This window comes from Capricornis sumatraensis, chromosome 1, assembly GCF_032405125.1.
Source record: "Capricornis sumatraensis isolate serow.1 chromosome 1, serow.2, whole genome shotgun sequence".
Taxonomy (NCBI): Eukaryota; Metazoa; Chordata; class Mammalia; order Artiodactyla; family Bovidae; genus Capricornis; species Capricornis sumatraensis.
Genome location: NC_091069.1, coordinates 201,995,375 through 202,008,015, shown reverse-complemented (window position 1 = coordinate 202,008,015; position 12,641 = coordinate 201,995,375). Strand labels below are relative to the sequence as shown.

Sequence of the window (12,641 nt, the reverse complement as noted above, 5' to 3'; positions counted from 1 at the left end):
ATACAGTCAGCAGAAACAAGACCTGGAGCTGACTGTGGCTCAGATCATGAGCTTCTTATTGCAAAATTCAGGCTTAAATTGAAGAAAGTAGGGAAAATCACTAGACCATTCAGGTATGATTGAAATCAAATCCCAAATCCCTTATGATTAGACAGACAGTGGAGGTGGTGAACAGATTCAAAGGATTAGATCTGGGAGACAGAATATCTGAAGAACTATAGGTGAAGGTTTGTAACACTATATAGGAGGTGGTGACCAAAACCATCCTCAAAAGAAAGAAATGCAAACAGGCAAAATGGTTGCCTGAGGAGGCCTTACAAATAGCTGAGAAAAAAAGAGAAGTGAAAGGAAAAGGAAAAAGGGAAAGATATATCCAACTGAATGCAGAGTTCCAGAGAACAGCAAGGAGAGATAAGAAAGCCTTCTTAAATGAACAATGCAAAGAAATAAAGGAAAATAACAGAATGGAAAGAATAGAGATCTCTTCAAGAAAATTGGAGATACCAAGGGAACATTTCAGGCAAAGATGGGCACAATAAATGACAGAAACAGCAAGGACCTAACAGAAGCAGAAGAAATTATAAAGAGTTGGGAAGAATACACAGAAGAACTAATAAAAAAGGTCTTAATGACCCAGATAACCATGATGGTGTGGTCACACCTACAGCCAGACATCCTGGAATATGAAGTCAAGTGGGCATTAGGAAACATTACTATGAACAAAACTGGTAGAGGTGATGGAATTCTAGCTGAGCTATTTCAAATCCTAAAAGATGATGCTGTGGAAGTGCTCAAGAAGCCAGAAAATTTGGAAAACTCAACAGCGGCCACAGGACTTTGAAAGGTCAGTTCTCATTCCAATCCCAAAGAAAGGCAATGCCAAAGAATGTTCAAACTACCATAAAATTGGGCTCATTTCACATGCTAGCAAGGTAATGCTCAACTCCTTCAAGCTAGGAAATTGCCAATATCCACTGGATTATAGATAAAGCAAGGGAATTCCAGAAAATACCTACTTTGGCTTCACTGATTATGCTAAAGCCTTTGACTGTGTGGATCACAACAAACTGAAAAATTCTGAAAGAGATGGGTATACCAGACCACCTTACCTATCTCCTGAGAAACCTGTATGCAGGTCAAAAAGCAACAGTTAGAACTGGACATGGAACAATGGACTGGTTCAAAATTGGGAAAGGAGTAGGTCAAGGCTGTATATTGTCACCCTGCTTATTTAACTTGTCTACAGAGTGCATCATTCAAAGTGCTAAGCTGGAAGACTCACAAGCTGGAATCAAGATCATTGGGAGAAACAGCAACAACCTCAGATATGCAAATTTGTTGTTGTTTTTGTCTTTCAGTCACTAAGTCTTGTCCAACTCTTTGCAACCACATGGGGACTGCAGCATGTCAAGTTTCCCTGTCGTTCACCATCTCCTAGTGTTTGCTCAAACTCATTTCCATTGAATCATTGATGCCATCCAACCATCTCATCCTCTGTTGCACCATTCTCTAGATGATACCACTCTAATGTCAGAAAGCAAAGAAGAACTAAGAGCCTCTTGATGAGGGTGAAAGAGAAGAGTGAAAAAGCTGGCTTGAAACTCAACATTCAGAAAACTGAGATCATGACATTCAGTCCCATCACTTCATGGCAAATAGATGGGAAAAAGTGGAAACACTGACAGATTTTATTTTCTTGGGCTCCAAAATCACTGCAGATGGTGACTGAAGCCATGAAATTAAAAGATATTTGTTCCTTGGAAGAAAAGCTGTGAGAAACCTAGAGAGAGTATTAAAAAGCAGAGATATCACCTTTCCAAAAAAGGTCTGTCTAGTCAAAGCTATGGTTTTCCCAGTAGTCACATACAAACTTGAGAGTTGAACCATAAAGGAGGCTGAACACCAAAGAATTGATGATTTCGAACTGGGTGCTGGACAAGACTCTTGAGAGTCCCTTGAACAGCAAGGTGATCAAACTAGTCAATCCTAAAGGAAATCAACCCTGCATATTCATTGGAAGGTCTGATGCTGAAGGTGAAGCTCCAATACTTTGGCTACCTGATTTAAAGACTTATTGGAAAAGACCCTAATGCTGGGAAAGATTGATGGCAGGAGGAGAAGGGGGAAACAGAGGATGAAACGGTTGGATGGCATCACTGACTGAATGGACATGAGTCTGAGCGAACTCCAGGTGATAGTGAAGGACAGGGAAGCCTGGTGCGCTGCAGTCCATGGGGTCACAAAGAGTCGAACACAACTTAGTGACCGAACAACAGCAACATATCATCTTAGTCAAGTAGAAAGCTAAACAGTTGTGTAATTATGCAAATTCCTTGTAGATTACGTTCTTAGAAGGGTAGGAACATTCTGAACTTAATAGGGAAATCAGGTTTTCTAGACATACTGTGTAGATGCTTAGGATCAAAAATCCTGTACTGGTAAACATTCTGTCTCATGCTAAGTTTACTTTCTGAACAGGGTAGATGGCAGAATCCTGGTTTAATTTTCTCCACTATTTCCTATTATCTGCTTTGGCCTTATCACATTTGTTTAGGTCTCTTACTATTCCTGAACTTCTATTTTTAAGTAGTTATAAATCTCTCTTGCTAGTATGTTGTACTATATAAATCAATCAATAAGCTGGAAAGAGAAATATTTTTTTTTTGCTTTAAGTACTTCTGCTTATAAATTCATGCATCATTATTTAAAACTGTTACTAAAAAAAACCAGGTACAAGATTATTATTATAATGGTATGAAAGATTTAGCTGCTGCATAAAGGACTGTTGAAAATTAGGTACAAGTATTATGAATATCACATATTCTATTTACTATACAAATTGTTTTAACACACCTGTAATTTATAAGTATAGTTATCACAGAGTAACCTCTGCTAATCATCTTAAGATAAAGTGTTAAACAGACAATAACTCAAAATAGGGTTATCATCCTTTGGCCACATTATCATTTTCACTATTGCATGAGCTTTTAAACTTCAGTGCATAAATCTGTTAACAGCTTCCAAAAGACAAACTTAGAAGTCTTTGCTCAAAAACTCATTTGAGAATATGTTTCCCCTTTAGGGCAGCAAACAATCAAAATCTCAAGGGCTACCAAACCATGTTTGTTCTTCTGAATTCCTATCACAGAGAAGCTTAGCATTCCTCAGCAGCTGTAACACACACTCACGTCCTTCAACTTCTCCTTTTTTGGATACAGGAGGGTGCATGCCAACCACCTACTTTGGCTACAGGCATTTCAACCAAGTTTATGTCTGGAGCCACGTGCACCCACATGGCATTACTGACCTTGTTTACTGCCATGGTAACGTTACAAAGAAAAGCGGATTTAATCTACGAAAAAGAGACAAAGCAAAAGGATGCAGGGCAATGGATGAACCAGCTATTAGCATCTTGCATTATTACTGAACAATTGTTAGAACTGTAATACTAACAGTATTAGTTTTATTAAACTCTAGACTTTATTCAGATTTTACTAATTTTTCCATTAATGTCCATTTTCTATTGTATGATCCCATCCAGGATACCACACTAAATGTAGCCTGCTAATATTTTTAATCAGCCTTCTCCTTCTCTAGGCCTATGAAATAAATTAAGCTCCAATTCTTTCTCACTTGCCTTTAATGAACTGTTACTTCATGGAAGGGAAGGGCTCGGACTCAAGGAGAAGGAAAATGGGGCTAGAATTTTTTCCCCAGCAACCCCATCTCTTTATTGAATTTGTTACAATATTGCTTCTGTTTTATGTGTTGGTTCTCTGGCCATGAGGGCATGTGAGATCTTAGCTCCCCAGCCACGGATGGAATCCACAACTCCTGCATTGCAAAGCAAAGTCTTAACCACTAGACTGCCAGGGAAGTCCCTCACCACATATGTTTTAAAATTCAGTGGGAAAGAAAAGACTGAAATAAAGAGGATAGATGTGCCCTGAGCTATTTTTCCATGGTCATGACTTTTTATTTTTAAAGGTTATTCCAAGTGTTTGGAGCTGGCTTCAGATCTACTTTGAAGACGATTAAGGCTCCCGAACTAGTACCTGCAGATCTTCTCCTAGTCTCTAAACACAAACTCTGGGATCTGAAAAAGCTTTATAACGAATAGCAGTTGACATGGAATTGAAGAAGGTGGTACCTGCCCTCAATATTCTTCCTTCTCCCTTTTCCGGCCTCTCCCTGCTCCAACATCCCTGAACCATGGCATCCAGTGGTCTCTACGTTAACCAGTTAAGAGCTTACCCCTCCATGTTCTCTCCTGAAGCAGCACGCACCTCATCTTTACACCCTCCAACTCAAGCCAGATCAAAACTTACATCTCCATGGTGGGATATTTCTGGCTAATAACATTATAAATTGATACATTCTGATAATAAGGACTTGAGGAATTTCTATTAGAGTCCCAGGTTAATGAAAATGCAGAGTGAATGTCAGGTATGCCAGGGAAGTCAAATTTCAGGTGACCTCTTCACATCTTAACACACACTCATTAATGGAGCAAGTCCTGAGTAGGGGCCCTGCACTGTTTGTGTGATGTTACAGGAAGGCAGATTGTCATACCAATTTAAGGAGCAAGACTTACTTCTAGGGATTTCCCTGGTGGTCCAGAAGCTAAGAGTCCACCTTGCAATGCAGGGGATGCAAGTCCCATCCCCGCTCGGGCAACTACGGTCCCACTACCGTGGAGCAAGTGAGCCTGTGGGCTGCAATTTACGAGCCCAGACATTCTGGAGCCTGTGTGCCACAACTGCAGAGCTTGCGTGTCACAACTAGAGAGTCCATGTGCCACAAGAAGATACCACATCATACAACCAAGGTCCCACACGCCACGACCAAACCCCAATTCAGCCAATAAATAAATAAGTGTTTCAAAAAGACTTACTTCTATATAGATATAGTGCTTGCTGTTCTCTATCACATAGACGTAAGCAGCATGGATGGATTCTTCATGGTACTTGATACCAGCAGACCAATCAGCAGCAGAGCGGAGTGACTATAAGGCAGCAATCAGAAATGAGCAAATGTAAGACAACAGAGATGATGCCAGAGGAATTAATATAATGAAGTCCACCTTTTTTCTTCCAAACAGCTAATTGATTACAGTGGCTTGTGTGACATGTGTGCACGAGGGAGAGAAGGTGGATAGGGAACTGGTCCTTAGATATAATCCACAATAAAGAAGCCCAGCTGGAAATCCAGTCCTCAATATATGCTCTTCACCCAGGATTATTTTCATTTATGACTGGAAATCAGGAGGTTGTGGTTTCTAAAAAGAGCATTTCAGAAGCACCTCTTTCAGTGGCTGTGAGTAGGGTGACCATTTGTACTCTTCATTCCATGATGGCCCCACAATTATAACAGAATCCTGGTGCATTATTAACACTTTTACTCCCAAAAGTGTCCTGGTTTGAATCATATGATATGGACACCCTAGCTCTGACTTGATAATGTAATTACTCTTTTCCCTCAAATATATACTGTTCAGAACCGCTGTTGTTCATTTGCTAAGTCATGTCCATCTCTTTGTGACCCCATGGACTGCAGCACACCAGGCTTCCCTGTCCTTCGCTATCTCCTGGACTTTGCTCAAACTCATGTTCATTGAGTTGGTGAGGCCATCCAACTATCTCATCCGCTGTCACCCCTTTCTCCTCCTATCCTCAGTCTTCCCCAGCATCAGCTTGTTTTCCAATCTTTTCCAATGAGTCAGCTCTTCACATCAGCGGGCCAAAGTATTTTAGCTTCAGCTGCAGCATCAGTCTGGAGAAGGCAATGGCACCCCACTCCAGTACTCTTGCCTGGAAAATCCCATGGATGGATAAGCCTGGTAGGCTGCAGTCCATGGGATTGTGAAGACTCGGACACGACTGAGCGACTTCACTTTCACTTTTCACTTTCATGCATTGGAAAAGGAAATGGCAACCCACTCCAGTGTTCTTGCTTGGAGAATCCCAGGGACAGGGAGCCTGGTGGGCTGCTGTCTATGGGGTCGCACAGAGTCAGATATGACTGAAGTGACTTAGCAGCAGCCAGACCTTCCAATGAATATTCCTAAAGGGTTGATTTCTTTTAGCATTGACTGGTTTGATCTCCTTGCTGTTCAAGGGAGTCTCAAGAGTCTTCTCCAGCACCACAATTCAAAAGCATCGATTCTTTGGCACTCAGCCTTCTTTATGGTTCAACTCTCACATTTGTACATGACTACTGGAAAAACCATAGCTTTGACTATACAGATCTTTGTTGGCAACTTTCAGAATAATACATTCTAAAATACAAATAGATTCATTTAGACACATAACCTTGATTCTGATTTTAATTAACTGTCTGATCCTTGATGTACCACTCCAACTGTCAAGTTTCTCACTCATACCACCTCCCTCTCTTTAGACACTTCCCTGCTCCCACCTGGATCACAATAAGAGCTTCCAGCTCAGACACCTAGTATATGGTAAACACATGAATGCACAGTGAGCCTGCCTGGGTTCAAAGCTTAGCTCAACCACCTAGTGGCTTTCATCTCGGTCAAGTTCCTTAACCTCTCTGTGCCTCAGATTTGTTCTATAAAACTGAGTATCCACTTTGCAAGTTTATAAGAGGATTCAAAGAATTAGTGTGCAGTTTACAGAAGGAGGCTGAGCACCTAGTAAGTAGTACACAAGTGTTTGTTGTTATTAATGAGAGCCTTAGGGGATGCATTCGAGCTGTAGCAGATCATTCCATAGATACTTCTGACGATAGCTATGCTACAGTCTGGCCACATGGAAGGCTTTCTCAACACTAAGAATCCATTGGTTGTAATTTTTTCCAGCATTCTAACCAGTGTTTCAGTATACTGTTGGGCATATAGTAGGTGCTCAATAAATACTTATTATTTGACTTTCGTTACGCAATAGAATGTTATCATAGAAGAATCACTATTAAATCCTGATTAAATCACTATTAAATCTCTAATTCTGATTTGAAATGAGTACTGAAACTGTTCCTCTTGAGGTCAACTGAAATTAAAAATAAAAGAATAGCCCATACTTATTAGAGAAGGCAATGGCACCCGACTCCAGTACTCTTGCCTGGAAAATCCCATGGATGGAGGAGCCTGGTAGGCTGCAGTCCACGGGGTCACTAAGAGTCGGACACGACTGAGTGACTTCACTTTCACTTCTCACTTTCAGGCATTGGAGAAGGAAATGGCAACCCACTCCAGTGCTCTTGCCTGGAGAATCCCAACGACGGGGGAGCCTGGTGAGCTGCCATCTGTGTGGTCGCACAGAGTCAGACACGACTGAAGCAACTTAGCAGCAGCAGCAGCATTAGAAATTTATAAAATGATCCAATACAAAATCAGTTTTATGTCTGTTACAAATAAAAGGTCTGGTAAAAATTTTGCTTTAATCAATAACTTTAAAAATTGCACATACTGATGTAAGACTCAGTTCAGATCAGTTCAGTCGCTCAGTCGTGTCCGACTCTTTGCGACCCCATGAATCGCAGCACACCAGGCCTCCCTGTCCATCACCAACTCCCAGAGTTCACTCAGACTCACGTCCATTGAGTCCGTGATGCCATCCAGCCATCTCATCCTCTGTTGTCCCTTTCTCCTCCTGTCCCCAATCCCTCCCAGCATCAGAGTCTTTTCCCATGAGTCAGCTCTTCGCATGAGGTGGCCAAATTACTGGAGTTTCAGCTTTAGCATCATTCCTTCCAAAGAACACCCAGGGCTGATCTCCTTCAGAATGGACTGGTTGGATCTCCTTGCAGTCCAAGGGACTCTCAAGAGTCTTCTCCAACAACACACTTCAAAAGCATCAGTTCTTCGGCGCTCAGCTTTCTTCACAGTCCAACTCTCACATCCATACATGACCACTGGAAAAACCATAGCCTTGACTAGACAGACCTTTGTTGGCAAAATAATGTCTCTGCTTTTGAATATGCTCTCTAGGTTGATCATAACTTTTCTTCCAAGGAGTAAGCGTCTTTTAATTTCATGGCTGCAGTCACCATCTGCAGTGCTTTTGGAGTGCAAAAAAATAAAGTCTGACACTGTTTCCACTGTTTCCCCATCTATTTCCCATGAAGTGATGAAACCAGACGCCATGATCTTCGTTTTCTGAATGTTGAGCTTTAATACTACTGAAATCCAAACCTAATACTAAAACTGATTGTGCCATGCTCAGAATGTTATTTATTTATTCATTATGAAGTACTTATTATAATATAGCTCCCCAAAAAGCATTTTATTTAATGCTATCTGATAAGTATGTATAATGAAATTAGAAAATTTAACTATTAGCAAGAATAGTCAAATATCTCAGAAGGAAACTTACAAGGAAAACAGATAAATATAATGCACACTGGGAAAGTATCTTGATTCACATAATCTTCAGGGAACTGCATTACTGTTCATCAGCATAAATAACAAAGGTTAAAAAAATAGAGGTTTCAATTCTTTTTTCACTCAAATTTATGTTGAATTTTGTTGCTAAGGTGTATGGCTCTGAAAATGCAGGTCATCTTGAGCAGATCCTCTGGCCACACGTCCTGATACAATTCTATATTACTTTGTCAGCAATTTGTAAATCTGCAGAGTATACTGGAAAGGTAGGAACACTTGAGACCTGCCCTATCACTCTGCACTTACTAGCTCTTTCACCTTGAACAAGTCATTTTAATATCATGGAGGCTTGATTTCCTCCTTTAAACACTTGAGATTGCTCTGTCTGTCCCTGTTTTTCTCTCTCTCATACACACATACCTGCCCACCCACACACTCCCATGCAGAGCTGCTGTAAAGAAAAAAAATGGCATGACAAACACAAAGCATTGTTATACAGCACACAGTAGATATTTGATACATGGTAGATCTACTTTTCTAAAGGCTTCCCTAGTGGCTTAGATGGTAAAGAATCTGCCTGCAATGCGGGAGACGGGGTTCAGTCCCTGGGTTGGGAAGATCCCCTGGAGAAAGGAATGACAATCCATTGCAGTATTCTTGCCTGAGAAATCCCACGGATGGAAGAACCTGGCAGGCTACAGTCCATGGGCTCACAGAGACTTAGACACGACTGAGTGACTAACACACACACACACACACACACACACACACACACACACACACACACACCATCCTAAAATGTTATGAGCAAAGTTTATATACTACCCTTGGTGGTAATGTCCTAGTCTTGCCCTCATATCCATACACCTTATACTTTCTTTACTTTCTCAGTTTCAAATTTTGTCCCTTCAACGATTTAATAAACTTATTCACATAAGATATATATCAGGAGTGTTGAGCAAGGGTCAACTCAAAGGTCAAGTCTAATTGATTCCAAGTGGCTTCCTGGACAGCTATGTTGAAAAGTGGATTCTTGGAACTAGACACATGGGGGAAGAAATCTGGGTTAATGGTGCGGCCAGGAGGGAAAGCATGAAGGTCACATATCTGCCATCTTTCCTGTGAAGGATAATGGTAAATGTTTTCCTTTCTAGAAGCAGTTAAATGTTTATAATAAGTACACCTGTAAGCCAAAGGAAGACCATTTTGTCATTAGCCTGTGGGAGAGCATAAATAAAGTAGAGGGAAGCCCACCCCTGATGCCTATAAACCCATACAAGGTAGATGGTTACCTATACCCTAAGGAGGTTTAGCATTATCTGTCTTATTGTCTGACACTGTTTCTACTGTTTCCCCATCTATTTCCCATGAAGTGATGGGACCAGATGCCATCTTCTGGTCAAAAAAGATCTTCGTTTTCTGAATGTTGAGTTTTAAGCCAACTTTTTCACTCTCCTCTTTCACTTTCATCAAGAGGCTTTTGAGCTCCTCTTCACTTTCTGCCATAAGGGTGGTGTCATCTGCATATCTGAGGTTATTGATATTTCTCCTGGCAATCTTGATTCCAGCTTGTGTTTCTTCCAGTCCAGCGTTTCTCATGATGTACTCTGAATATAAGTTAAATAAGCACGGTGACAATATACAGCCTTGACGTACTCCTTTTCCTATTTGGAACCAGTCTGTTGTTCCATGTCCAGTTCTAACTGTTGCTTCCTGACCTGCATAGAGATTCCTCAAGAGGCAGGTTAGGTGGTCTGGTATTCCCATCTCTTTCAGAATTTTCCACAGTTTATTGTGATCCACACAGTCAAAGGCTTTAGCATAGTCAATAAAGCAGAAATAGATGTTTTTCTGGAACTCTCTTGCTTTTTCCATGATCCAGCAGATGTTGGCAATTTGATCTCTGGTTCCTATGCCTTTTCTAAAACCAGCTTGAACATCAGGGAGTTCACGGTTCACGTACTGCTGAAGTCTGGCTTGGAGAATTTTGAGCATTACTTTACTAGCTTGTGAGATGAGTGCAATCGTGCAGTAGTTTGAGCATTCTTTGGCATTGCCTTTCTTTGGGATTGGAATGAAAACTGACCTTTTCCAGTCCTGTGGCCACGGCTGAGTTTTCCAAACTTGCTGGCATATTGAGTGCAGCACTTTCATAGCATCATCTTTCAGGATTTGAAACAGCTCAACTGGAATTCCATCACCTCCACTAGCTTTGTTCGTAGTGATGCTTTCTAAGGCCCACTTGACTTCACATTCCAACATGTATGGATGTGAGAGTTGGACTGTGAAGAAGGCTGAGCGCCGAAGAATTGATGCTTTTGAACTGTGGTGTTGGAAAAGACTCTTGCGGGTCCCTTGGACTGCAAGGAGATCCAACCAGTCCATTCTGAAGGAGATCAGCCCTGGGATTTCTTTGGAAGGAATGATGCTAAAGCTGAAACTCCAGTACTTTGGCCACCTCATGAAAAGAATTGACTCATTGGAAAAGACTCTGATGCTTGCAGAGATTGGGGGCAGGAGGAGAAGGGGACGACCCAGGATGCGATGGCTGGATGGCATCACGGACTCGATGGACGTGAGTCTGGGTGAACTTCGGGAGATGGTGATGGACAGGGAGGCCTGGCGTGCTGCGATTCATGGGGTCGCAAAAAGTCGGACACGACAGAGCAACTGAACTGAACTGAACTGATCTTATTGTCTGAATCCAAATCTGTATCATTTTCTCAAAATGAAAACTCATTTAACTTAAAAAAGTCATCATTTTTGGTTAAACTTGAACATATCCTTCAAATAATACAGAAAAAAATTACTTGAGACTATTACTCATTTATTATGATTTTGATTAGCTAAAATCTGTTTATCATCATAAGATAATTAAAAATATGAATTTCTCTTTTACCACTGAACCAGAGGCCCTAAGGTGATGTACAAATCAACTCAACTGCTTTAAATGATTGATAATCTAGAAAATTTGTAAACATATCTAGCAAGAAAGCCAAAGGCATTTTGATTGACTTACTTTTATTTTAAACTTAAGATTTACTCACTTATTTTCTTAACTGACCTGACCAACTTGTCTTAACATTTTTGTTTCAAACCAATGTAACTGAGACAAACTTCAAACTCCCCCTCACATGCACAGAAATGTGGCTTATCTTACTGCCCCAAGTATACTGAGATCCATATCTAACCCATGCTTTTCAAATCTCAAGTTTGAATACACAATTTTAAAGTACACGTATGCCCTTTTTAAAGGACATATTTCTAATTCTGTGCTTTAGCCTCAAGATTGTAACTAGAACCAGTCATTTTCCTTTGTACGGTGTCCTATTTTTTGACTTAAAGGATAACCTCTTTATCCATAAGCTCTAATCCCCTTACATGTAGTGGGCCCAAGCTGAATATGTGGGCTAAAATGCAGAAATCTATTCTTGAAGGAAAACTTTCTTTGTATTTGTCCCTAGTTCCTGTCCTCTTACTGTAATGCTTTTATTCCCTATAAATCCAGTACATATCTTAATTCCTTTTTATTTCTCTGAGCTCCCAAGTCAATCACAGATCAAAAGTAATTTTTTTTTTTTGTCTTTCATACAGAAGTTGGCCTCCATGTTGCAGCTCACAAGTGGCATGGGTCAGGGAGAGAAAAGAAGTGGTCAGATTACTGAGCTTCATTCTTCCAGTCTGTGTTGAGAAGCACTGCAGGCAAGAAACGGCAGAAATGGACTTTGTTCAAGAATCTGCCTCACACTACCAAATTCTTCCTTTTTTTTTTTTGGCCATGCTGCGCAGCTTGTGGGGTCTTAGTTCTCTGATCAGGCATCAAAACTGGGCCCTCTGCAGTGAAAGTATGGAGTCCTAGCCACTGGATCACAGGGAATTTCAAGCTCCTCCTTCTAAGAACCATTCGCCTAAAGTCAAGTGTCATCAACACACACATCACAGTATGTCATTATTCCAATAGTATGATCCTTTGGCTTAAGCAATAGTGAGAAGTTAAACTTGAGGGTGAAGGGAGGGAAGAGAATATACTTTTTGAAGAACAAGACTTAAGGGGAGAGAAGTCCTAGGAAAAAACATATAGTTGAGAGCTCTTGGAAGCCGGAATGAAGCAAAAGGAGAACTGGGGCTGGATTTGGGTCTGCAGCCACAAAGGATGATCTCAAAAGGCAAGCATGCCATGCAGCTTTGCCTTGCTGGGGCCCTTGGTGGTTGCAACCATCCTGGGGCTTACTGGAGACAGTCTTTCTGCTGAGCAGCTATGGTCTCAGGCTCTGGAGTCAGACTGCTAAAAATCCAGTCT

The 12,641-nt window shown here is 41.0% G+C and overlaps 1 protein-coding gene across 2 annotated transcripts in view; it reads right to left on the bottom strand.

Moving 5' to 3' along the window:
* The window catches only part of PLD1 (phospholipase D1), a 130,492-nt gene that overhangs the window by 51,322 nt on the left and 66,529 nt on the right, over positions 1-12,641 (bottom strand). For both annotated transcript variants that reach the window (XM_068992503.1, XM_068992582.1), the window contains one exon: positions 4,895-5,005. In XM_068992503.1, coding sequence (XP_068848604.1) covers positions 4,895-5,005 — 111 coding nt within the window. The remainder of the gene's footprint in view (positions 1-4,894; positions 5,006-12,641) is intronic.